Source organism: Dermochelys coriacea, chromosome 2, assembly GCF_009764565.3.
Source record: "Dermochelys coriacea isolate rDerCor1 chromosome 2, rDerCor1.pri.v4, whole genome shotgun sequence".
NCBI lineage: Eukaryota > Metazoa > Chordata > Testudines > Dermochelyidae > Dermochelys > Dermochelys coriacea.
In genome coordinates, this window is record NC_050069.1 from 32,998,864 (window position 1) to 33,025,824 (window position 26,961).

Sequence of the window (26,961 nt, forward strand, 5' to 3'; positions counted from 1 at the left end):
TGAGGAGGCCTTTAAATTAGGTTCACTGGGGGAAGGAGACCAAAGCCCTGAGGTAAGTGGGATACCGGGAGGAAGCACGAGCAGGAGCGCGCGAGAGGGCAGGGCTCCTGCCTCATACTGAGAAAGAGGGACGATCAGCAAGTTATCTCAAGTGCCTATACACAAATGCAAGAAGCCTGGGAAACAAGCAGGGAGAACTGGAAATCCTGACACAGTCAAGGAATTATGATGTGATTTGGAATAACAGAGACTTGGTGGGATAACTCACATGACTGAAGTACTGTCATGGATGGATATAAACTGTTCAGGAAGGACAGGCAGGGCAGAAAAGTTGGGAAGTTGCATTGTATATAAGAGAGCAGTATGACTGCTCAGAGCTCAAGTATGAAACTGCAGAAATACCTGAGAGTCTCTGTATTAAGTTTAGAAGTGTGAGCAACAAGGGTGATGTCGTGGTGGGAGTCTGCTATAGACCACTGGACCAGGGGGATGAGGTGGACGAGGCTTTCTTCCGGCAACTCATGGAAGTTACTAAATTGCAGGCCTGGTTCTCCTGGGAGACTTCAGTCACCCTGATATCTGCTGGGAGAGCAATACAGCGGTGCACAGACAATCCAGGAAGTTTTTGGAAAGTGCAGGGGACAATTTCCTGGTGCAAGTGCTGGAGGAACCAACTAGAGTCAGAGCTCTTCTTGACCTGCTGCTCACAAATGGGGAAGAATTAGTAGGGGAAGCAAAAGTGGATGTGAACCTGGGAGGCAGTGACCATGAGATGGTCGAGTTCAGGATCCTGACACAGGGAAGAAAGGAAAGCAGCAGAATACAGACCCTGGACTTCAGAAAAGCAGACTTCGACTCCCTCAGGGAACTGATGGGCAGGATCCCCTGGGAGAATAACATGAGGGGGAAAGGAGTCCAAGAGAGTTGGCTGTATTTTAAAGAATCCTTATTGAAGTTACAGGGACAAACCATCCCGATGTGTAGAAAGAATAGCAAATAAGCAGGCACCCAGCTTGGCTTAACAGTGAAATCCTTGCTGATCTTAAACACAAAAAAGAAGCTTACAAGAAGTGGAAGATTGGACAAATGACCAGGGAAGAGTATAAAAATATTGCTCGGGCATGCAAGAGTGAAATCAGGAAGGCCAAATCACACCTGGAGTTGCAGCTAGCAAGGGATGTTAAGAGTAACAAGGAGGGTTTCTTCAGGTATGTTAGCAACAAGAAAAATGTCAAGGAAAGTTTGGGCCTCTTACTGAATGCGGGAGGCAACCTAGTGGCAGGAAATGTGGAAAAAGCTAATGTACTCAATGCATTTTTTGCCTCTGTCTTCACGAACAAGGTCAGCTCCCAGACTACTGCACTGGGCAGCACAGCATGGGGAGGAAGTGACCAGCCCTCTGTGGAGAAAGAAGTGGTTCGGGACTATTTAAAAATGCTGGACGAGCACAAGTCCATGGGGCTGGATGTGCTGCATCCGAGAGTGCTAAAGGAATTGGCGGATGTGATTGTAGAGCCATTGGCCATTATCTTTGAAAACTCATGGCTATTGGGGGGAAGTCCCGGATGACTGGAAAAAGGCTAATGTAGTACCCACCTTTTAAAAAAGGGAAGAAGGAGGATCCTGGGAACTACAGGCCAGTCAGCCTCACCTCAGTCCCTTGAAAAATCATGGAGCAGGTCCTCAAGGAATCAATTCTGAAGCACTTAGAGGAGAGGAAAGTGATCAGGAACAGTCAGCATGGATTCACCAAGGGCAAGTCATGCCTGACTAATCTAATTGCCTTCTGTGACGAGATAACTGGCTCTGTGGATGAGGAGAAAGCAGTGGACCTGTTGTTCCTTGACTTTAGCAAAGCTTTTGACACGGTTCCCCACAGTATTCTTGCCAGCAAGTTAAAGTAGTATGGGCTGGATGAATGGACTATAAGGTGGATAGAAAGCTGGCTAGATCTTTGGGCTCAATGGGTAGTGATCAATGGCTCCATTTCTAGTTGGCAGCCGGTAACAAGTGGAGTGCCCCAAGGGTCGGTCCTGGGGCCAGTTTTGTTCAGTATCTTCATAAATGATCTGGAGGATGGTGTGGATTGTAACCTCAGCAAGTTTGCAGATGACACTAAACTGGGAGGAGAGGTAGATACACTGGAGGGTAGGGATAGGATACAGAGGGCCCTAGACAAACTAGAGGTTTGGGCCAAAAGAAATCTGATGAGGTTCAACAAGGACAAGTGCAGAATCCTGCACTTAGGACGGAAGAATCCTATGTACTGCTACGGACTAGGGACCAAATGGCTTGGCAGCAGTTCTGCAGAAAAGGACCTACGGGTTACAGTGAGCGAGAAGCTGGATATGAGTCAACAGTGTGCCCTTGTTGCCAAGAAGGCCAATGGCATTTTGGGCTGTATAAGTAGGGGCATTGCCAGCAGATCGAGGGACGTGATTGTTCCCCTCTAGACATTGGTGAAGCCTCATCTGAAGTACTGTGTCCAGTTTTGGGCCCCACACTACAAGAAGGATGTGGAAAAATTGGAAAGAGTCCAGCGGAAGGCAACAAAAATTACTAGGGGTCTGGAGCACAGGATTTATGAGGAGAGGTTGAGGGAACTGGGATTGTTTAGTCTGAAGAAGAGAAGAATGAGGGGGGATTTGATAGCTGCTTTCAACTACCTGAAAGGAGGTTCCAAAGAGGATGGATCTAGACTGTTCTCAGTGGTAGCAGATGACAGAACAAGGAGTAACTGTCTCAAGTTGCAGTGGGGGAGGTTTAGGTTGGATATTAGGAAAAACTTTTTCACTAGGAAGTTGGTGAAACACTGGAATGGGTTACCTAGGGAGGTGGTGGAATCTTCTTCCTTAGAAGTTTTTAAGGACAGGCTTGACAAAGCCCTAGCTGGGATGATTTAGTTGGGGATTGGTCCTGCTTCAAGCAGGGGGTTGGACTAGATGACCTCCTAATGTCCCTTCCAACCCTGATATTCTATGATTCTATGACTATAACAGGGTTTAAAAGAGAACTGGATAACCTCCATGAATTTAAGTCCATTAATGGTCATTAGCCAGGATGGGTAAGGAATGGTGTCCCTAGCCTCTGTTTGTCAGAGAGTGGAAATGGATGGCAGGAGAGAGATCACTTGATCATTACCTGTTAGGTTCACTCCCTTTTGGGTACCTGGCATTGGCCACTATCAGCAGACAGGATACTGGGCTCAATGAACCTTTGGTCTGACCCAGTATGGTCGTTCTTATGCCTTTATAAATGTTTATGGTGTTTTAGTGATTATAACTGGTCTAAATTTATGGACTTCAAACTTTTCCCATCAAAATGTGCTCTATTAACTATTTACTACTAACCTTTCTGGAGATGGTCAATAGACAATATAAATTGTGAATTTCGTTCTCCAACCCCCACTTGATTTTCAGTTGCCTATGATGTAATACTGAGCATATTGCTGCATATATATTTGACTAAAAACTAGAAATAAAAGATCAAACTTAGCTTCATTGCTATTACACAAAAGCATTTTGGGGATTTCTTCCAATGCTCCCCAATCCTATTCTCAATCCATTGTATTGTAGTTTAAATGACCAAAATAATTGAAACTGACGAGATTATACAGCATTACTTTTACAAATAAAATATGCAGAATTTTGCAGAATTTTAAAATGTGCACAGAATTTTTAATTTTTGGTGCAGAATTCCCCCAGGAGTGGCACAATTCAGTGCCGAACAACATCTTCATTCAGTGGGGAAGACTATTTTGGGACCTGTTTTTCTCCCAGAGGAACAAGAAGTTCAGCATATATTGTTCCAGAGCAGCACTAGGTCAGGACTCTAGGGGGAATGCTTGCCTGCTGTTCTGAACCAGCCACTTGAAGTACACCTTCCTTCCCATTCTGCTACTACCCCAGGTTCTATGGAAGATTCGTTGTGACAAAGCACGAGTCATTCTCATCATGTCCAACTGTCTTTAGACAGTTTTTGTTTCTGGACTTTCTATGAATTTCAGTCCATCAGCATTCAGTCCTTCCTGGACCTGCCAGCTCAGGAGAGTAGTGGGATCAGACATTCCAGTCTGGACTCTCTTCCTCTTATGGCTTAGTATTTGGATCAGTGTCTGACCTAGAGCATCCATGTTTGGAAGCTGTATAAACTATGCTTAATCACAGCAGGAAAGATTCTACCAGGAAATGCTATGTAACCAAATGAGGTATTTCTCTACCTGAGCACGATAGAATCAGTTATAAGGGTCAGCAGGTATTCTTGCTATTTTAGACTACCTCCTCACTCTCATAATGTCTGGTCTTTGTACTTGCTCTGTGTGGATCCACCTAATAGCAATCAGTGTATGCCATCTTCCAACACATTGGAAGCTAACACCGCAGTGAGACCTCAGTCTTGTACTTTCAACACTTACAGGTTACCTTTCAAATCATTGGCCATGTACTCGATATCCCACCTTTCTGTGAAGGTCATGTTCCTGTCACAATTATGTCTGTCAGTATGGTAGGGGAGCAGGGGGCCCTCATGACTGACATCATATACTATATTTTATAAAGAGCAGGTATCCTTTCGCCTCCACCTGAAATTTATCCTGAAGGTCATTTCTGAGTTCCTCATAAACCAATTGATCCACTTACTGGGATTCTTCCCAAAGTCTCATGCTTCCAGTGAGAAGAGGAGATTTCATTCTTTTAACATCAGAAGAGCATTGGCATTCTACCTGCAAAGAGCAAAACTGTTTAGGCAGTCATGTAGGCTATTTGTTGTTTTAGTTGAGTGAGCATGGGAACGAGTGATATCTGTTCTGAGACTCTCAAAGGGGATTTCTGCCTGTATCCTTGGTTATAATTTGAAGCATTTCCCTCCTCTGGGCAGGTTTGAGGGTCCATTCCACAATAGCACAGGTGAACTCCGTAGCATGTCTTCGAAAAATGCTGATGCTGGACGTTTGTAAGATGGCAATCTGGAATTCCATCCGTCCTTTCAGAATACATTATGCTTTGATTCAAGCCTTTTCTGCTGACACAGTCTTTAGCTCTTCAGTGTTGCGTCTATAACTTCTGCATCCTTGCGTCCCCCTCATATTTGAGTACTGCTTACCAATCACCCACATGTGGAATACACATAGCAATCAGCACTTGAAGAAGGAATGGAGGTTATTTACTTTCTCTATTTGTATTCCATTACCCACTCTCCTTGCCCTCTGCTTTGGATCATGACTGGATTCCTGGGAGAGAAGGTTCCTGGACAGGCAATCAGTCCGCACCTCCTCTTATATCCTGGGTGCTGAGCACAAGAAGAGCCAGGATTCAGGCTTGGGCTAGTGGATGCTACTTGCAAGATTTTCCTGTCTCAAGTGCATGGTACACACATGTTACCCGCATGTGGAATACAAATAGTCACCATACATCTCGGGAAAACCTCCAGTTACACATAAGTTAACCTTCATTTATCTGGGTCTTGCATGACACTTTGACAGTGTGACTAAAGGATACTGCAGAATATTCTTAGAGCCCTGACCCCCTCCTGCACCCAGAACCACTCATTCCCAGCTCCACCCCACAGCCCTCACCCCCTCACCCCAGCCTTCTGCCCCAGCTCCATTGGGTCAACTAGGTCTCCAGAAAAAAAGTTTGAAAACCAGTGTTTAGAGCAGGCCCATCTCCACCCATGGAGGTAATGCTCGCTCAATCCACTTTATCAATCGCTCTGGTGCAAGAGTGAAGAATGGGCACTCTTCCTTGAAGATGAGGAGGGGACCTGATCTGGGGGGCAGTTGGGTCTTGTAGTGGTGTGATGTGTGGGTCTTGCCCTGAAAGTGTTTGAGGAGGAGAAGAGATCAGGCACTGCTCCGGTAGTGCTTCGTAATGGGAGCTAGATGGTAGAACAACTTTTTTGCACCTTTGGAGTAAGGACACAGGTGCTATGACTTTTCCTGTCTAGAGGGGTTTTGTAAAGTGTTACGTTTAGTCTTCTTGACCTTGGAAGATGAGGCTGAAGACAGACTAGGAGTCATCAGCTTCCCCTTCTTTCCTTTCAACCTCACACTGGAGGCTAGAGAAGTGATAGCTCCTCCCTACTCAGCTGGCTACTCCAAAGCCCCTCCATATTTTCCCTAGAAGTCGTTACCTCCAGCTTCTCCCCAATCCAACACTGCTAGTGTATTAGCAAAGTAGTGACACTGGCAAGGAGTCTGAGAAGCAGCTTGGAATTTGGAAAGGAGGAGTCCAGAGTCAGAACAAGCTCTGGTTTCAGAGTAGCAGCCGTGTTAGTCTGTATTCGCAAAAAGAAAAGGAGTACTTGTGGCACCTTAGAGACTAACAAATTTATTAGAGCATAAGCTTTCGTGAGCTACAGCTCACTTCATTGGATGCATAGAACAAGCTCTGTGAAAGTTTGCAAGTTAAATTACCTCGCATGGATAGTTAGTGACACAAGATCACCCCCTTCTGAACTATTTCTCAGACTTCTTGCTGCTACTTTGCTAAAACACAACCATACTTGATTAGATACTGAAAATATGCAACTAGGCTGCACTGTTGCCGTTCATTTATTTAAAAAAATATTATAGTTTATTACAATAACTGAGAATTAATCATTTAAGAGAGCTTTTCAAATATGACAGTGTTGAAAAAAAAATGTGCTTGTCAAATTGGGAAACCGGAGTGCCATTCAACTATGCTGCCAACCTGGAAAGGCACACTCAGAGGAGTGTGTTGCATTTGCTTTAGAAAAAAAAATTACAGAATAAAAATAAATGACAACAACATGCATGCAATTCTCGTGAACCCACATCAAGAAGTCTACTATAACACGCAGTATTTTGGACTCTGTGTTCACAACTAAGGCAACTACAATAACTATTGATGAACCTACCTTACTGGATGCTTGCCTAGAATTAATCACTGTTAATGGAAGATCATTTAAACTAATGGAGGATTCAGGATTTTGCAAAATTGTTGACCACTTACTGGAAGGCCTGAGGAGGAAACTTAATCGGAATGGTGAATGTGTACGAGACAAGATTGCCACTGTAGCACCAACCATTTGGAGGGGATCAAAAAAGAAATCAATGGATGATTAATTTAATTGAAAGTGTATTGTGCCACACAATTTGGCTGATCCCTTTTAGGGATTAACATTTGATATATTATTGCAGGACAATTTGTTCTTTGGACTCTAGCATTGAAAGAGATCAAAGAAAGACACATCTCTGAATATTTAAAAATCTATGATTGTTAAAGTGGTTGGTATGTATGAAATCACTCAAGCCATATAGTGTGTGTGTGTGTGTGTGTGTGTGTGTGTGTGTATATAAAAAAATATGAAAGTGGTGAAGATAATCATTGAGGACCAGGAAACTGGAAAAGCAGAATAACAAATTCAGAATGAAGAACAAACAAAGTTTACTCTTTTAGGAAGATGTTAAAGAAGATCAGAATGATTTGATTCATGTGGTTGAAGAAGCTGTACTTAATATATCTGCTGAGGCCATGGGTGTAAGATTGAAGGGAGTTTACTGTCCTGCCCATACACTACATCTTGCAGTTGAAGACTAATTCAAGGAATGTACAATCTGACCTTATTCATAACGCTCAATACGTCTGTGTTTTAAAAAACAAAAAACAACCAAACAACAAAACTGAGAAACCACACAATATTGGTAGTGATCAGAAAATTCAAATAAAAAGCCCACTCTTAGATTGTCCTACCAGGTGGTACTCAATTTATGACTTGAGTGACTCTTGGAGCTCTGGGATTTCTGACAGGACCTGGCCACATCAACCCATGTGCTTTATTTGACAAAAACAGAATGGAGTGCCATTGAAGACATCACAATTGCACTGAAGCCTGCTAAAGTGATGACAAAGATTTTTCAATATGAACAACTGACTGTGGGTGACTTAAGGTGCTTGGTTAAAATTTCATCTGGAAGTATCAAAAGTCTCTTCTCCTTTTACTGAATCCTTATTGGCTTCAATGAAAAAATGAAGAAAAAAAATTATTTTTGAAAATTATATCTTTCTCTTATGTATATACCTTGATCCTAGATATCATCTACTACTGTCAGAGGAGGACAAAGTCAAAGCAAAATTTTCATTTAATTAAAATGTGGACAAAAATGGAAATGCTTCAGTCAGAAGTAAAAAAATGTGATAGAATCAGTATCAGACCTAACATTGAAAGATCTGAGGATGAATTCGAACTTCTTAAAGCTTGTGAAATATCCAAAAAGGAAGATATCTGGATGAAGAAAAGGACTGGGCCAGTTGATTCATTTGTGGATGAGCCATGTCTCAAGTAAGAAAGAAAACGTATTACACTGATGAACTTTTCTTGGCAACATAGATTTTTCCATTGCAACAAAATCTTATGAGTGAGGCTCATGCTGAATGCAGTTGATGCTAACAATATGCAAACCCCCCAGAACCAGATAGTGGGGATTGAGTGAATTAAGAAATTGCTGTAACCTTCACTTGTGATTACCTCAAAAAAGTGTGCGAGGATCCATTTTTCCTGTGCCTTTTTAGAGCTCTATACTAGGGTTAGAGAGCACAGTTCCAATGAAAAGCCACCATTTGAATGTGAGCTCTGATACACAGATTGGTTATAAAGCCAGAAAGAATCAGAAATCTACCCACTCAGTGACGATAGGCAGCAGGTTTAAAACGAACAAAAGGAAGTATTTCTTCACACATAGCACAATCAACCTGTGGAACTCTTTGCCAGAGGATGTTGTGAAGGCCAAGACTATAACAGGGTTTAAAAAAGAACTAGATTAAATTCAAGGAGGATAGGTCCATCAATGGCTATTAGCCAGGATGGGCAGGGATGGTGTCCCTAATCTCTGTTGAAGCTGAATTGACCACAGGGGATGGATCACTTGATGATTACTTGTTCTGTTCATTCCTCTGACACATCTGGCATTGGCCACTTTTGGAAGACAGGATACTGGGCTAGATGGACCTTAAGTCTGACCCAGTATGTCCGTTCTTGTGGTTCCCCATTTACAATTACATTGTGAGACATATCTGGCAATTTTTAATTTTTTTAATGTGTGTCATGTTGGATTTGTATTGCTCTGGTAATTTCTTAATCAAAATGTCGTTGTGCAGTACCAAGTCAAATGATTTACAGAAGTCTAAGCATATTATAATGACGTTATTCCCTTTATCAACCAAATTTGTAATCGCATTTTAAAATATCAAGTTAGTTTGGCAAGATCTATTTTCTATAAAATGTGTTAATTAGCATTAATTATATTAACTTTATTTAATTGTTTATTAAGAACCCTTTCTCAGCTGTTCCATTATTTTACCTAGGATCAATATCAGGCTGAAAGGCCTATAACTACCTGGGTCATCCTGTTAACTCCTTTTAAATATTGGCACAAAATTATTTTTCTTTCACTTTTCTGGAACTTCCTGAGCATTTTGAGAGTTATTGAAAATCGATATTAATGATACAGAGAGCTTCTTGGCCTGCTCTTTTAAAACTTTTGGGTGCAAGTTATCAGGACCTGCTGATTTTAAAATGTCTTGCATTAGTAGCTGTTGTTCAACATTCTCTATAGTTACTGTTGAAATGGGAAGTATTTCATCATGATGATATGAATATATCTTCTGTTTTTACAGAATAGAAGTATTACAGAACAGAAATATTTATTTAACAAGTCTTCTTCCTTTTCTGTATTGACAGCTGTATCGTTTCCATCTAGTAACATACCAGGGCCATTGTTAGGATCACTTTTGTTCCTAATTTACTTGAAAAAACTCCTTTATTGTCCTTAACTTTGCTGGCCATCCATTTCTGCTTGTTCTTTTGCTACAATTTCTACAAGCACGATCTTGATTTGTAGTCATTCCTATCAACTTTTTCTTTTTTTCCATTTGCCTTTTCATTTGTTATACACTGTATTTTTAATTTTTATAACAGCTTTCCCGCTCTAAGCCATATTTTAATTTTTTTTTCTCTTAAACCAGTGTGGCCTTCTTTATCAATTGTGACTTTTGGGGCATCTAATAAAATGTTCATAAATAGTTGCCCACTATCATTCACATTTTTCCATTCAAATTCTTTCTGTCAGCTGACTTGGCTTATCATTGTTTTCAGCTTTGCAGAACTGGTCCTTTTAAAGCACCAGTTATTACTGGTTTGGACTTGATTCTGTTTGCACATGTGACAGTTGGGTGAAGTCTGTAAAACGTACGAATTCTGGTTGATATTGTGAAGTTGTTGCTATGAAAAATTGTAGTGTCATAAATTACCCTCTGTGGGTGGGTGGGTGGGTGGGTGGGTGTGGGTGGGTGGGTGGGTGGGTGGGTTTGGGTTCCACCTTTCTGGATAGTCTAGGAACAATTGTTGCTTGTTAAAATTCAATGACTGCTTATTCAACGTGAGGTACCATGGAACAATGGGTTTTCTCCATCTTGTGGGTAGGTGCTTAAGGAGGTAGTCATCCTGTTTTCTAGTGTGATTTGGTGGTCTGTAGCAGACATATAATAGTACCCTGTCTTTATTATGACATTGATCTGTCAGCATACAAGATCATTTTCTTCCGAGTTGTCAGTGACTTGGAAATCGGTAATCTCATTTTTGACAGTTTTCCATTCTCTGTCCGCTTCTGTGCACTCCATTCTTCCTAAACAGGTTATAATCATTGATTTTAACATTACTGTCATGCCAGTCTTCTCACCAGACTTCTGCAGTACCAACTAGGTTTAATTTTTGTTCAGAAATGAGCAATTCTAATTCCTCTTATTTTATTACACAGGCTCCTGGTATAGATGTATAGAAAATTCCTATCTTCATGTCCTTTTTTGTCTTGATCAATTTTCTCAACATTTTGATACTGTGCTTGTTTTACCTGAGACAGAATAAAAAGATATGGTCTCCAGAACCAAAGTTTCTATTACTGTAGCTCCCATCTCTGGATCAGTTTAAATGACTGAAACTCTTGGACTTTTCTTCTGCAACAATCCCACATTCTAATACAGTGGTTACCAGATGAATGTATCATTAAAGATTTAAGATCAGGCAGTTCTGATCTGCTTTCATCAAAATGTGGGAGCAGATTGGGCTGCTCCAAACTCCACTCATAGATTTTAATAAGGAACTCCCCCATCTCAGCAATTTCAAAATCATTATTTCCTTCTCTTCCTCCATTTAATAATAGGCATTTATCATACACCGTTTTTTACAGCTGTCTAGTAAAGGAACCTTTCAAAGTTTAATGATAAACAACTCGTTAACCAAAGAAGGTTGTTTTAAAAAATCTGATTTTGTTTTCCACAATTGATTTATTGTCAAAATCATCATGTATCCATGATCTTACTGTGTTTACATAGTACCGAGCATAATAGGCCTTTTAACTGCTGCTTTATTATTAATTTGTATATTAGAGAATGTCAAAACTATCTGGGAAAAGGAGGCAGGACGAACAAACCAGAGGTGGAAGCCACTGAATGATCTGTGTTGGCAGTGAAATCCTTGGGGTAGCTTCAGTTAACTTTCTCATTCCTTTTTTTAGTGGATAGCAAAGTAGCTACTATGGACTACTCCCTTTCCCCTCCAACCTCTCTTTCTTTTTCTTCTTTCTGATTTACAGATTATGTTTAATGAAGAATTTGGGAGTCCCTTTGTTATAGCCCATAGTGTTTCCTTTGTAAAGTCAGATGTTCATTCACTAGCTGGGCTTCTGCTTCGAGTAGAAAAAGATGAACTGGATGCAAAAGGAAGTGGCTTCCATGTGTCTTTGGAGTGGGTTACAATCACAGAAGTAGACAAAGAGGGTGAGTATTTTGTTTATATTCTTGGCAGATATTTTGAAAAGCTGCAACCTCACTATTTAAAAAAGTTATTGTTTATGATATGTCATTTCACAATGCTAGTTATTTTAATTACGTTTTTCAAAACTTTAATTCAGTTTTCTATCTTGATTTTTTTTTTTTCCAATTTGAGTTGGGGGTGGGGAATGTAAACCTTTAATTTGCTGAGGCCAATTAACGGATAAACAATACAGACACTTATTTGATGTGGGTGATTAGAAGAAAAGGTCAGTGCAGTAGCACTTGACATGTGGAGATGTAAATGCAAATTCTGAGAGTGGTCCCAAATAAAAATGTTAGGTCCTCTCACCGTAGTCTTAGCAAACCTTTGTTCCAATCTCCAAACCACTGGACAATTAGGTACTGTTTTCAGCCTCTGGTTAAGAGGCTTAGAACTTGAATGCGAAGAGGATTTACAAATTAGGATTAGAAGATGAATATAAAGGGACATAGTATAGGTATACGAATCAATGGTATATAGAGAGAATATTGAATGCTCTTTAACCTTTTCTATAGTAAAAAGATCAAGGAGACTTTCAATTAAGTTGAAAGGCAACACATTTAAATCTGGCAGTGATTTTTGTATACAGTGATTAAACTCTGGAACTCATTGCACTTAGATATCATTGATGCCAAGAGTTTAATAAAATCCAGCAAAGTATATACGTATAGATATATATGGCGAGATAGCTAGATGAATGAGTTAATAATATAAACATCCATAGTTGCATTAAATAGGCTAACTTTTATAAGGAATCGAAGACCACATGTCTCAGAATTTAAGCCAATGAGTAACTGATTGCGGGGGGCAGGGGAGTTCATTTTTGAAGTTTTAGGAATTAAATGATTCCTGGCTTATAAGGATCGTAGAATATCAGGTTAAGTAAAATACAGAGCAACTAATTTACTTTTTTCTGTCATCTTGGTTAGCTCTCTCCCCGCCCCCGCCTGTTCCCCTCTTTCTCTGTCTTAACATGTGTTTTGGTTTGGTTTGGTTTTTTTTTTTTTTCCCTCCAGCCTTTTCTCCCACATCAAATTTCTAAGGGTCTATTGCAGCCTAAATAGCATATCTGTGCCTTCTGGTCCATAAGCGTCCTTTTAGATTCTTGGATGCAGAAGATACCGAGTTAACAAGACTGGACTAGTTTCAGAGTGGTAGCTGTGTTAGTCTGTATCAGCAGAAAGAACGAGGAGTACTTGTGGCACCTTAGAGACTAACAAATTTATTTGAGCATAAGCTTTCGTGGGCTAAAGCCCACTTCATCAGATGCATATAATGGAAAATATAGTAGGAAGATAGATAGATAGATACACACAGAGAACATGAAAAAATGGGCCATACCAGCTCTAACGAGACCAATCAATTAAGGTGGGCTATTATCAGCAGGAGAAAAAAAACTTTTGTATTGATAATTAGGATGGACACAAATCAGACAAGAATTATAACATTCAAAAACCAGTTGGAAAATACTTCAGTCTCCCTGGACACTCAATTACAGACCTAAAAGTCATAATTATTCAACAAAAAAAGTCAAAAAACAGACTCCAACGAAAAACAGCAGAACTGGAATTAATCTGCAAACTGGACGCCATTAAATTAGGCTTGAATGAAGACTGGGAGTGGATGAGTGATTACACTAACTAAAAACTATTTCCCCATGCTAATTTTGCCCCTAATGTTACTCACACCTTCTTGTCAACTGTTTGAAATGGACCATCCTAATTATCACTACAACCATTTTTTTTCTCCTCCTAATAATAGCCCACTTTAATTGATTGATCTCGTTACAGCTGGTATGGCAACCCCCATTTTTTCATGTTCTCTGTGTGTATCTATCTATCTACTCTATTTTCCACTACATGCATCTTATGAAGTGGGCTTTAGCCCACGAAAGCTTGTGCTTAAATAAATTTGTTAGTCTCTAAGGTGCCACAAGTACTCCCCATTCTTAAGACTGGACTAGTTGATTCTACTCAGCTCTGTTACCATATATAGTATCCTAGCTCTCAGGGAATTAGATTCCATTGAACATACTTATGAGTTCTCTAAATGTTTTAATATTAGAGGAGACTCTTTTTTAGATGACTTGTCAGTTAAGAGTGAAATAAATGGCTTGAAGATGTAATAATAAAAAAAAGGTCTGAGTATTGCTGAGGAGGATTCTCCATCTCCTCCTTCCTTACCACTATGCTGAAGCACTCTAAAGATCAGGATGAAGGCCCCATGCTGCAATTCAGTGGTTGCAGGAGAGGAGCTCTCTACCCAGAGGTCCCATATTCTTTTTGAATTTATAAAGAAGCATCTAATATTAGCCACCCCTACAGTAAGGCTCAGCTAGGCACTGTGGGAGAATTATTCCAGCCTAGATCTACGTTAATTCCTCTTTGCATCATAGCAGTGGGAGATGGGAATTTTAAAGGGAGTTGAGAATCTGCAGTTTGGAACATGAGATTAAGGAAATGACTTTTATGACCTCCCCTCCTCCTGGATGAGTATAACCTGCATCTAGGGTGTTGACACTTTTTGTTGTTGCTTTTTATGCTGAAATTTTTTTGGCTAGGTAGGCCTACCTCAGAGCTAAGATTTAGGGCTTGTAAAGAAAACCTGCTAGTATTTTCAGCTGAATTTAGCTCTAATGTTGTATTGTTTATATGTTTCAGTTGATTATACTTTTGGTTTTATTTAGTCTTCCTTGTACTATCTTTCTTTCTTTCTCGTTTAACTTCAATTTTTGTTTCTAATTTTTACAAAGATTCTTTGAGATCCTCTAATCAGTTGATACAGAAGAGTAAAGATTTATTCATTCCATATGTTCTAGTTAAATGACCTTTAAATTTATTTGTATTGACTGCTGTTTTTCGTGTTACTTTTTGGGGGTAAAGATCTTCTTTGCTCCTTATCTTTCCTGCTTATTCTAAAGTACAGCTTTAAGGAATAAAGGGAGTAATGCATACTTGTATATATCCCCTGTATTCCCATCTATGTGAGCATAACTGAATATAACTGTGTGCTCATCCTGGTTTACGTTTAGTGAGAGTATAAGAAATCATCTACTCGTAAAGAGGAATTTTTTCACTATGCTGAAAACTCCACCAGTGTTAGCAGGGAAGTGCAGTGTTACCGTACCATGCTAGCTACCAGCATTGACATTTAAGATGGCATGTCTGCTTTAAGGCAATCTATGTGTGCAGAAGGAGCCAATTCTATTGTACTGAGCTTTAGAAGGTTTTATACTATATTCCTTACTAAAGGTTGAGAGTCTTCAGCTTTCTCCATAGTCATTTTAAAGAACTAATGTGAACATTAAATGTTTAAAATGTCTAAACAATGTTTAAAGAATATTCCCAGTCAATGGGAGCTGCAGAACCAGCACTTGGGGCGAAAGCAGCATGCGGAGTCCCCTGGCTGCCCCTAGGCATAGGATTCCGGGAGCTGCATGAAGTCACAGCATGCACAGAGCAGGGCAAGCACCCGACCCCACTTCTCGGCTGGAGCGTCAGAACAGGACAAGCCCCCGACCCCACTCCGCAACAGGAACTCAAGGGCCAGATTAAAAGGTCTGACGGGCTGGATGCAGCCCACAGGCCGTAGTTTGCCCATCTCTGGTTTAGTGGGAACACTGATATTCATCCCATTATTCTATGCTGCCTTCATATGTGGATTTTCTTTTTCCATTAATAAATTTGGCTATGTAAAAAGAGCAAAATATTAGAGCTGAAGTCAGCTATGGCAATCCAAAATTATTATCTTACTCTAACTTCAATTTCCAAATCAATTTCCAAAAACCAAACCTTTTTGGTTTTGGTTTTGTTGGAAAACCAGAACATTGTCAAATATAATTTTTCTGTATTAAAATGTGTGTGTGTGTGTGTGTGTGTGTGTGTGTGTGTGTGTATATAATATATATTACAAAAAGCCATTTTTCAAAATTTTGACTAGCTCTACTGTAGATGATACATGGATTATATACCTCCAGCATAAGTTTTGCTTCTCTTTCAAAGAACCATTTATATTATTTACTTTAATCAAGCAGCTAACACAAGGTATTCTTTTTAAAAACTTTGTTAGACAGAAAATTATCAATGAAAAGACTCAAACCAGCAAGAAGTAGTGATCAGTCCCTTCGACTTATAAGTTAGGCAACGTAAACTTAGTACTTGTATAATGTCTTTTGTCTTCAAAGTGTTCTACACACATTAATTTTAAGAACCTAATACAAGATATTTTAATGTTAGTTATAACATTCTTTAAATGAAAATTGTTCAATGTTACTAGCTGGTTGTATAATTGAATAATTGAATATTTACACACTTATGGCTGTAGCCTTTACTAAGTTCATTCCATGAACAGGCATTCTGCATGGGGATAGGCTCTTATTGTTTGTACTGTATACCCCTATGAATCCAGTACCTGTCAAAAAGCTTAGTACCATTGAGTGCGTCTGAGCTGTGGGAATCCATGCCCCAGTTGTTCCCTCTCTTTTCTATAAAATGAAAAGCCCATCAACAGCTTGGACTCTGAACTTCTGGGATGTTAAATGAATGTCTCATTGATTTGGTGAATATTTCTGCATGCCTTTATGCCTTTACAAAAATGACAGGTTGCCCTGCCACCTTAATGCACAGAAATTGAATTTACATGAAATGTTAGGGTTTTGATAAGGGAAAGCTTGCATTGGAAAAAGAAATCTCGATGAGTTTCCTTTGGTGAATAAATTTGAGTGATAAAACAGCTGAAATTGAGACTGATTATAGATAATTTGCAACTCACTGAAGAATATAGCTTGGGATATTTGTTTCATTGCTGTATAATTTGATGATGTTGATTGAAGACCCTGGTTACAGGAAACCCTTCCTATCCTTGAATATTAATGATAAACAGGCACAATTTCTAACTACAATCAATACAAAAATAACTATGAAGTTTCAAAAAGCAAACTTAAATTGTAAAGAACTATATTTCTCTCTTAAAAAATATAATTCACAGTGATGGATGAGCCTGACTTGTAGATTAAAATAAATAAATACATCTATGTGAAGTTGAATTGAGGCAATACAAAAGCCTTAAGTAAATTTCTGATAAGTGGGGGATCATTATGCTTCATTTTTGTTGCCACCTTTCAAGAAAATTCTGTATCACAGAAATATATGGATGAAAATATGAAAACTTTCAAAAGGGAAAGCTGGGAAGTCCTCCTTCAGAGATGATTTTGGATGAACAATGTCATGCTCACTTGAAACTGTGTGTGGACCATCTGCGGTAGAAAACTTCACTTGGTTGTGAGGTATGCCCTTCAGTACAGACATTCTACCCTTGTGCACAGTGCTCAGATGATGCATGTTCTTTGTCCTGAGTGTGTGTTGCACTAGCCTTATCTTTTGATCTGGATGTTCCTACCTTCTGGTCGTCCCTCTTGGCCCCTTTTTCATTCCATCTGAATTCCACTAATTGGAATGTCTTGTTTTCAGATATGTGATCTAATGTTTTAAGATTCTGGGAAAACTAGAAATTTTTGGTCAGTGTGCTATATCCTCAAGCCATTCCGTGGCTAGCCTGTGATCCACAGGTACCTCTAGTTCCCCTGACATCCTGGGCAAGAACGATTGAAACTAATAACTAATCCCCCTTTTCCTGGTTGGAAACACTTGCCAACTGCTCCTGGCAGAGGTGGTTTAATCTTTTGTAGGGCTCTGGGCCAGAGCAAGTGGGGGCCCCTCCGCATCCCTTCCACATGCAGTCTCCCCCAACCCCACCTATGCATCTGCCGGGGAGTGGGGTCAGGGCGCAGGGGCTCCCCCCTCCCCAGCAGGAGCGCTGGGCAGGTGGAGCAGGTTCAGGCATGGGGGAGCCCCTTTTTTCAAAGCCCCCAATTGGCCAGGGCACCTGGGCATGGGCCCCAGGGCCCAGTGACTAATTCGCCACTGGCTCCTGGCGGAGTTCAGATGCAACTGTACAGAGCTTATAAATTATGTACTGCTCTACTGGCTCTGTTAACTATGCACTTCTTTAAGAGTGCTGTTGTTGCACACAAAAACTGTGCATGCCATATTACATACACTTTCCTTGTGCAACGTTGTCACACTTATGTTCTTACGTTTTTGCATTTCCTGAGTGTGTGTTGCACTAGCCTAGCATTGTTCCACCTTTAACATTGCATTAAGAATAATTTTGATTTATTGTAATTATAAAGTTCAATGAAAGAAAAGGTGTGATTAATCATTTGAAAACTAAATTACAGTCATCAGCATGCAGCAAAATTTAATAAGAATTATAATCTTTCAACCACATTTTTTATAGTAAGCAATTACATTCTCTAAACCTAAAACAAATATTATAGTACTGTCCTTTTTAGAGGGAAGTATAAAACTTGATTAGCGGCAAAACTTTATTTAAGGTTTTATATCAGGAGCAACTGCTATTTAATCACATTTTTGTCAGTATACATATTTCTTTTTCCCTTAAATATAGTAGGAAACTTTTCTTTTTCTTATTAATTATACTGCTCATATCTGGGGTTGTCCACATTTGAAAATGTATTCATATCACTACTTTGATAGACTGGATGAAATTAAGATATAAATTTAGATCTCACACACATTGAAGTGTCTAGATAGTTACTGTTTGGTGTGCAAATTTTTTCTTGTTTGAAAATAACTTCTATATTTGTTACCTGTTAGAGGAAAAAGTGTATTTCTATCCTTTCATCAGGAATGTTGATTCATAATCATTAAATCTATATAAAACAGAGGATGTGAAGCCTAATAGAAACCAAAACAAAAAGTGAGGAAATGCCAAGTTTAGGCTGTGAACCCTCTGTACTTTAACTAGTTTCCAGGTATCTTGTATCGGGGTAGCCATTTTAGTCTGTAGCCACAAAAATAACAAGGAGTCCGGTGGCACCTTAAAGACTAACAGATGTATTTGGGCATAAACTTTTCTAGCCCATGAAAGCTTATACCCAAATACATCTGTTAGTCTTTAAGGTGTCACCGGACTCCTTGTTATTTTTCAGGTATCTAACGCATCTCGTATCTGAGTCAAAATATATCTCTAGTGTTTCTCTGTGTATCAGATGTGTCCCAGTAGAGAGAGAGAAAATTTGTCAGAGCTCTGACTGTCTTAAGTGCAAATGAACTGTGTGTGCGCATGCATGCGTGAGGTTTTTTTGGTTTTAACACTACCAGATATCACTTATTTATGGTCCAATTGCTTGATAGGTTTTTTTAAATTTTGTTAACCTCTGAAACATCTTTTGCTAACCAGATGACAGCATGTTTAACTAGTAAACCACAATACATGCTTCATAATCTATATAATAAAACTGCAGATTGTCACTCTGAAGCCTAGAATGTACTTTGAGTCAATGTGATACAATGGAGGGATGGTTGAGAGCTTTTTTGTTTTTGTTCAGAGTATCACCAGGTTGAATCATCACTGCATTTTAGTCTATTGCTATACAATTTTTAATTTCTCAGCCATTTTGACTTTATGAATTACACCAAGAGTTTTAACCATTGTGATGTCAAAGTTAACTCAAATCAATCCCCACTCTTACTCTACAGCAGTGGTTCTCAAACTGTGGGTTGGGACCCCAAAGTGGATTGCGACCCCATTTTAATGGGGTTGCCAGGGCTGGCATTAGACTTGCTGGGACCCAGGGCCAAAGCCCAAGCCCCACTTCCCCACTGAGCGTCAGGGCTCAGGTTACAGGTCCCCTACCTGGGGCTGAAGCCCTTGGGCTTTGGCCCACCTCCGCAGGCTTTGGCTTCTCCCCTTCCCTGACCCTGGCCAGGGCGGCAGGGCTCAGTCAGTCTCAGGTTTTGGTCTCCCGCATCCTGGGATCATGATTTTTGTTGTCAGAAGGGTGTCATAATGCAATGAAGTTTGAGAATCCCTGCTCTAGAGATAACTTTATTGCAACAGATTCATGGGCTGTATGAGTGAGACTGACAGATGGTAGATTACTTGCCTTAACTGCCATACTCAGCACCAAACTATCACTCACACCAATCAACACAAATCTCCTAGCACAATCTATTCCAGACACAAATCAATACAGCCAGCATACACAATAACCCCAAACAGCACTCTGAAGCCTAGAATATCTGAGGCCTTGTCTACCCTTGGAAAGCTAGAGCCAGACAGCTGTAGCACTTCAATGTAGACACTACCTACGCCAATAGGAGAGGTTCTCTTGTCAGCGAAGGTAATTCACCTCCCCGAGAGGTACTAGTTAGTTCCTCTTCCGTTATGGAATTCTTCCGTCAACCTAGTGCTGTCTGCACTGGGGTTAAGTCAGCTTAGTTACATCACTCAGGGGTATGGATTTTTCACACCCCTTAGTAATATAGTTTGGTTGTCTAGCTTTTTAGTGTAGACCCAGCCTGTGTCAGTGTGACGTGATGAAAACAGCTATAAGCATGGTTGAGAGCTCTTTTTGTTTAGAATATCACCAGGTTCAATCATCACTGGGATTCGTAGTCTGTTACAGTCCAGTTAAGTTCTCAGTCATTTTTGGTTTTGGTTTTGGTCACATATGGCTTTACAAATTAAACCTGTGTGATAGTATAGGCTTTCAGCTACTAGTTTAAAGTTAACTAATTACAGTAACTCTTCGCTTAACATTATAGTATTGTTCCTGAAAAATGCGACTTTAAGCAAAACAATGTTAAGCAAATCAAATTTCCCCATAAGAATTGATGTAAACAGGGGGCTTAGGTTCCAGGGAATTTTTTTTTTTTGCTAGACAAAAGAATATATATAATATAGAGAGAGACGCACACACATGCATGCACAGTATAAGTTTTAAACAAACAATTTAATACTTGTACACAGTGATGATGATAGTGAAGCTTGGTTGAGGTGGTAGAGTCAGAGGCTGGGATATTTTCCAGGGAATGCCTTACTGCTAAATGATGAACTAGAGCAGCTGAGCCCTCAAGGATTAACATGTTAATGTAGCCTCACAAGGCAGCACGAATGGAGGGAGAGGAGACAACATGGCAGACAGAGACTGAGACACACACACTGTGTGCGTGTGAGAGAGAGAGATGCTGATGCCACTCTAAGTACACTGCCTTTTTAAGTAGATCAGCAAGTTGAGACAGCAGCTGCTGCCAGCATGCTTCCTCTGTCCTGAGCCCTGTGGTGTCCTGTCCCGTTCCCCCCTGCTCTATGGAGATGGGGTAAGCAGGGGGAGGGGGACACCCTGACGTTAGCCCCCTTCTCCCCCCCCACCCCCCAGCAATCAGGAGGCTCCTGGGAGCAGCTCCAAGGCAGAGGGCAGGAGCAGCACATGGCAGTGGCGGGAGGGACAGCTGAACTGCTGGAACCGATAGCTTGCTGGGCAGCTGCCCCTCTTCCTGCAAAAGAAGTGGACAAAGCAGGCGGCTGCCAAACAGTGTTAGAAGGGAGCATTGTGCAACTTTAAACGAGCATGTTCCCTAAGTGATCAGCAACGTAACAGCGAAACAACATTAACTGGGATGACTTTAAGTGAGGCATTACTATGCTGTAGAACATCTTGGGAATGGAGGTTGTTCGTAACTCTGAACAAAACGTTATGGTGGTTCTTTCAAAAGTTTACAACTGAACATGGGACTTAATATAGTTTTTTGAAACTTTTCTCTTAATTTAAATGAAACAAGCATAAAAACAGTTTCTTTACCTTGTCAAATGTTTTTAATCTTTTCCTTTTTTTAGTACTTTATATTTAACACAGTACTGTACTATATTTGCATTTTTTTCCCCTCTTTTTCCCCCGTCTCTGCTGCCTGATTGCGTACTTCTGGTTCCAATTGAGTTTGTAACTCTGGTGTTTGTAATTATGAAGTTATACTGCATTTTGAAAAGTGGGGTGGGGGAGGGAGCATCATTGCTAAGATCTTGTACGATAGACTTCTGTCCTGGGGCAAAACATTATGATCATCTTCAAAAATAAATAAATAATAATAATGACGTAGCTCTTCTATAGTGCTTTTTTATCATAGACTTCAATATGGTTTTATTATGCAAGTGTAAATGCCAAGCATTAAAGTTGTACTAACAAGTACTGCTTTACATTTTTTCAAAGTATATTAATAATACTCGTTATTGCCTCTCCATCCTGTTGAAGTAGATAAATAGGGATAATATTACCTACTTTATAGATTGGGAGTCTGAGCCAAACCGGTGACTTGCCTGAGTGGGCATAGTTGGGATTACAACTTGAGAATTTTTTGGCTCCTGGCACCACTATTACACCAGTAGGTCACACTGCCTCACAGTTATAGTGATTGTGAATTTTTTTTAATAACTCGATTCAAGGATCCTAAATCATTGTATAAATGTAATGTTGGCAGGCATGACTTTGCTTATTGCTGATATGCAGCTACCTCTGTGAAGAAATGTGTTGGCTGTCTAATAATGCTCAAAAACAATACTATGTCCAAATTGATCAGGCCCCTTTTGGTGGGGATTTAGGTAGGCAGAATATAATTTTATTTTTATTTTTTTTTAAGAGATCACTTCCACTGTGCAGCTTTTCCCTAACATTATGCTGAACGATGAGTATAATAGGGTATGTGCTCTCAGAGCCAAACAGATTCCAGGATCATTAATGCTGTCCACATTGTTGTTTGCTGTTCTCTGGACAATGTCTCCAAGGACAAAAGTGAACCATTTTGCCAGGAATGGACTCTATACAACTGAACTTCTAGATGGGTACACAGAGCCAAAAAGTGCACGTGTCATTAGTGGGGCAGAATCCACACGTGCAACAGAAATCGGAAATGCTTTGGGCATTCATATAATGGGTTTGCATGGTCCAGTGAGTTGCAGCAATTAAATAATTTATGTATATATGTGTACAGTAATATGAGTGAATAGGGAATGAAATAGTATTTGTAACTGTTCCACAGTCATTCCCTGGGTGTAGGCCAGATCTAGAAGGTGGGTTTTGTTTTGTTTTTTCTGAATTTGTTTTATGCGTTTTGTATACTCAAGTCACATACCTCATCACATGGTTTGACTGTCATAGTATGTGTGTGAACTTTCATGCTGGTCTATAAAAACTGGCCATATACTTAAACACACAGCTTAATTGTGGGATTGCTACTTTGAAATTTATGAGGGCTTTTTATGCGTGCTGTTTAAACTCAAAGCACAATTTATGGATTACTGTGATGAAGTTCCTCCAAAGTAAATGTAATAAACCACGATAATGACACCTTGTGTGCATGTTGAACTCTTTATTTGTAAACAAGCATGTAACAGAAACTCACAATGTTAAAAACCTGATAGGCAGACTAGCTGCCAGAAAAACATACAACGCAACTAACAGTGCAAAACCCTCCGAATAGTGGATTAGTGGAAATACAGTACACAATGGTGCAAAACACTTAGACACTGGCATTGAAGAGAGTTTCTGTTCTTTTTGGCCCTTCTAGTGCATTTCATGTGCACAGGATACTACTGGACTAGAGTGAAGTGGAAGACTGTAGAGGGTATATTTGGCAATTCCAACTATAGGTCATTCCTTGTGATATAAACCACCCAAGCCCAGTGTTATCCAAAGGGTGCATGGCCTGCAGGATATGGTAGCATGGGGTACTGTAGGAAGAGGTACAGCTGGAGCCTGCAGTCTTATTGCCATGAGCATCATCTCACACAGTTCTTTCTATGTGCTCTATCTTCCTCAACTTGCATTCCTGCTCCAAAATTTGCACTGCCAATCTCTTTATGCTGTTCAGCCTTTCTCTTTTCCCACCTCTGCCAACCACACCACCCATGCCTTGTATCTTTGTCTCTTTGATATTCCAGCTGCTGGTTGGCCTTCTGCAGGATTTCACCCATTACTTTGACTCGTGTTTGCTTCCTCTGTGCCCACGCAGCACAATTCACACCCCAAGGCTCCTGGTTGCCCATGTAGGTCTTGCCCACATGCTCAGTGTCTGTCTAATTGCCATATTTGGGGTTGGGAAATAAATTTTCCCTAGGTCAGATTGGCAAAGACTCTGGGGGGTTTTCACCTTCCTCTGCAGCATGGGGCACAGGCCACTTGCATGTTTAAATTAGTGTAAACGGTGGATTTTCTGTAACTTGAAGTCTTTAAATCATGATTTGAGGATTTCAGTAACTCAGACAGAGGTTATGGGTCTATTTCAGGAGTTGGGTGGGTGAGGTTTTGTGGCCTGCAATGTGCAGGAGGTCAGACTAGATCAGCAGCTCTCAAACTCTGAGTTGGGACCCAAAGTGGGTCATGACCCCTTTTTAAGGGAGTGCCAAGGCTGTCTTAGACTTGCTGGGGCCAGGGGCTGAAGCCAAAACCTGAGCCTCACTGTCTGGGGCTGAAGCCTGAGGGCTTCAACCTTGGGCAGTGGGGCTGAGATTACAGGCCCCCTGCCAGAGGCTGAAGCCCTTGGACTTCAGCTTCGCCCTCCCCTCCTCAGGGCAGCGGGGCTTTGGTCTCCCCACCCGGAGTAGCAGGGTCGGTCAGGCTAAAGCTTCAGTCCCCCCTCCTGGGGTTGTGTAGTAATTTTTGTTGTCAGAAGGGGATAGCGATGCAATGAAGTTTGAGAACCCCTGGATTAGATGATCATGATGTTCACTTCTGGCCTTAAAGTCTATTAGGTGGAATGGCCTGCTGAGGCAAATGAAAACATGTTATAAGGAAAAAAAAAATGCATCACGTTTGCTGCATATGGAGGGGTTTTGGCAACCCTTGGTGAAAAGATGCTACTTTTTATCATTGGGTTTTATGTTTTTCACATGCAAAAATTTATTGGCTCACACAGTCCTGTGAGCTCTACCCAGCTCAGCATCAAGACTTCAAACATCATGATAAGACGCACTTAACAAATTCAATGTAAATCATTTACAAATCCCCGCCATTTCCCCCTGGGGTTGTGTGGGGTGGGTGCCACTCTCTGTGCTTTACTGTCTGTGGTTTTACTGTCATTTTAGACAGGGCAACCACTGGAGAATGTTATAGTTCTGGAGATCCCTGACTGGCAGTGTAACTTTTCATCTGATGGCTGCTGGTCTTCTCTGGTGGTTCCTCTGACTTTGGGGATTAAAAGGGTGCATTGTCGTACACCGTTACAGGCTCAGTGCTTGCTGAAGCCCTAGAAGCTACTCAAATGCTCATAGATGAAGCAGTTAAAAAGCAAGTTCTCTGAGATGCTGTTACTATCCCTAACCTAGTTGTTGGTTTTAAGCCACGACTCGATCTCTGTACTAATATGTGGTCCAGATAATATCCCAAGCTTTTTTGAGATTTGTTTGTACCCATGATCATTTCTTGCACTCTTACTGAAGAAAATGTCTTGCTCGCCTCCACTAAAGATTGATCAGAATTAATTTGTGTTCCTGTGACTGGCTAGCAGTGCACTTGTAGGACTTCTTCGTATCAATGGTCATAGCTAACATAGGAGACTGTTTTTAAATGTGTTTCCAGGTGAGTGGTGAGAGTGGAAAGGCAGAGTTAAATGCCAAGCAGCTGCATATGAACTGTATTTGAACCAAGCAGGGATGCTTCCACTTCCTAGGAATTGAATGTAAGGCTGAGAAACATGGGCCCAGGGGATTGTGGGATATGTGGGCCAACTCTCCGGTCATGAATTTGGGGACCCAGCCTTGAGCTGCATCCATACTGCACAATGGCAGTGCTTGGACCCAAGTCCCTAAGGCCTAGACTGCACCCACTTTCCCTCGTGAGGGTTTACTAACCTGAGTGAGAAAGATTTGAGTGTAGACAATAGGGGCGTTTGGGTTTAAATCTGAATCCAGGTTTACAACACAATATAGACACATCTATACTGACTCTTAGTGAATTGTGCCACCTACTGTACAGTGTTATTTCCTATAATACTATCTTAATTTTCCTTGGACATAACAGCCATAATGGGTCAGACCAAAGGTCCATTGTAGTCAAATAGTGACCACGCCTGAACTTACCTAGCTTGTCTGTCATTATGTATTCTAATACAGTTTTCATATGTATAAAAATATGTCTAGCCTTTATATTGAAACATTGCATTGGCATACAAAATTTGGCAGATCTGAAATATTTGCCCATACTGGTGTATTTGCTGGTTTTAAAAATGGATAACGCCACTATATTTTGAGAAATAATAATGTGTCCTTGTATAACACATCTCTACTTCCAGTAACGTCTAAGTTAGTCCGGTAATAACCTACTTACAAGTACAATAGTTTCATATTAAAGAAAATAGAAGTTAAATGTGGAGTACTGAAAACAATTAGAAATAAATGATCAAGAATAAGTTTACGATCTGTAGAGAACTTGAACAAGATCTAAAATATTTAGCTAGCTTCTCTGATATCAATGGTTGTTCAAAAGTGATTAGTTACTATAGAGCTGAGTGGATTTAGATGCTGAGGCAGAGGGGGAAATGCTCATACCAATGTCAGCATGTTATGCTTCTGTTTGTCTCAATGTATTTTGTTGGAAGCACAGCATGGGATGGATTGGTAGCTGTACATTTTGTACAAATGCTGGACAAGATGAGCATTTTGCACTAAGAAGAGCTAGTTAGCATTAACCAGGATTTGTGTGGAACCTGTAAAAGACATTATCAGTTAAATACGGGCCATGCATATATAATGTTCTGCAAATGATTATTGAAAATTGTATTCTGCTCTGTATTTCTCATGGAAGACAACTGAATTGATGACTCCAAACTCCATTAAAAATTAAAATTTCCTTAAGTTTGACAAAAAAGAAGAAAGCAGAAGCTGATTTCTAAAAGCTGAAAAACAGAACTTTCCAATAGCAAAGCCGAATTGCGTGTAGTAGTGGAGAAAACAAGAATTATGCCGCATTATTAAGAATGAGTAGGCAGTTGGCATGCTGTGATTGCTGCTCACTAAAACAAATTAGATTCACTGTTACTTGTTCTCCCTCATTCCATTGTTCATCCCGACCTTTTGGATCATAATATGTTAATATTGTAAATTGCATGGGGCAGGGACTGTCTTTGTTGTTGTAATAGTTGTAGCATAGTGCCTAGTACACTTGGGCTCTAATCCCTGCTTGTAACTCTAGGTGATACAGAAGTAAAAATGATAAATAATTACCATACTGGAAGAAACTAATGGTCTATCTAGTCATTTATTTATCATGTCTCCAAT

General features: G+C 40.3%; 1 protein-coding gene across 1 annotated transcript in view; it reads left to right on the forward strand.

Annotated features, from left to right (window-relative positions):
- The window catches only part of NUDCD1 (NudC domain containing 1), a 145,587-nt gene that overhangs the window by 53,237 nt on the left and 65,389 nt on the right, over positions 1-26,961 (forward strand). The window contains exon 4 of the mRNA XM_038391404.2: positions 11,609-11,792. Coding sequence (XP_038247332.1) covers positions 11,609-11,792 — 184 coding nt within the window. The remainder of the gene's footprint in view (positions 1-11,608; positions 11,793-26,961) is intronic.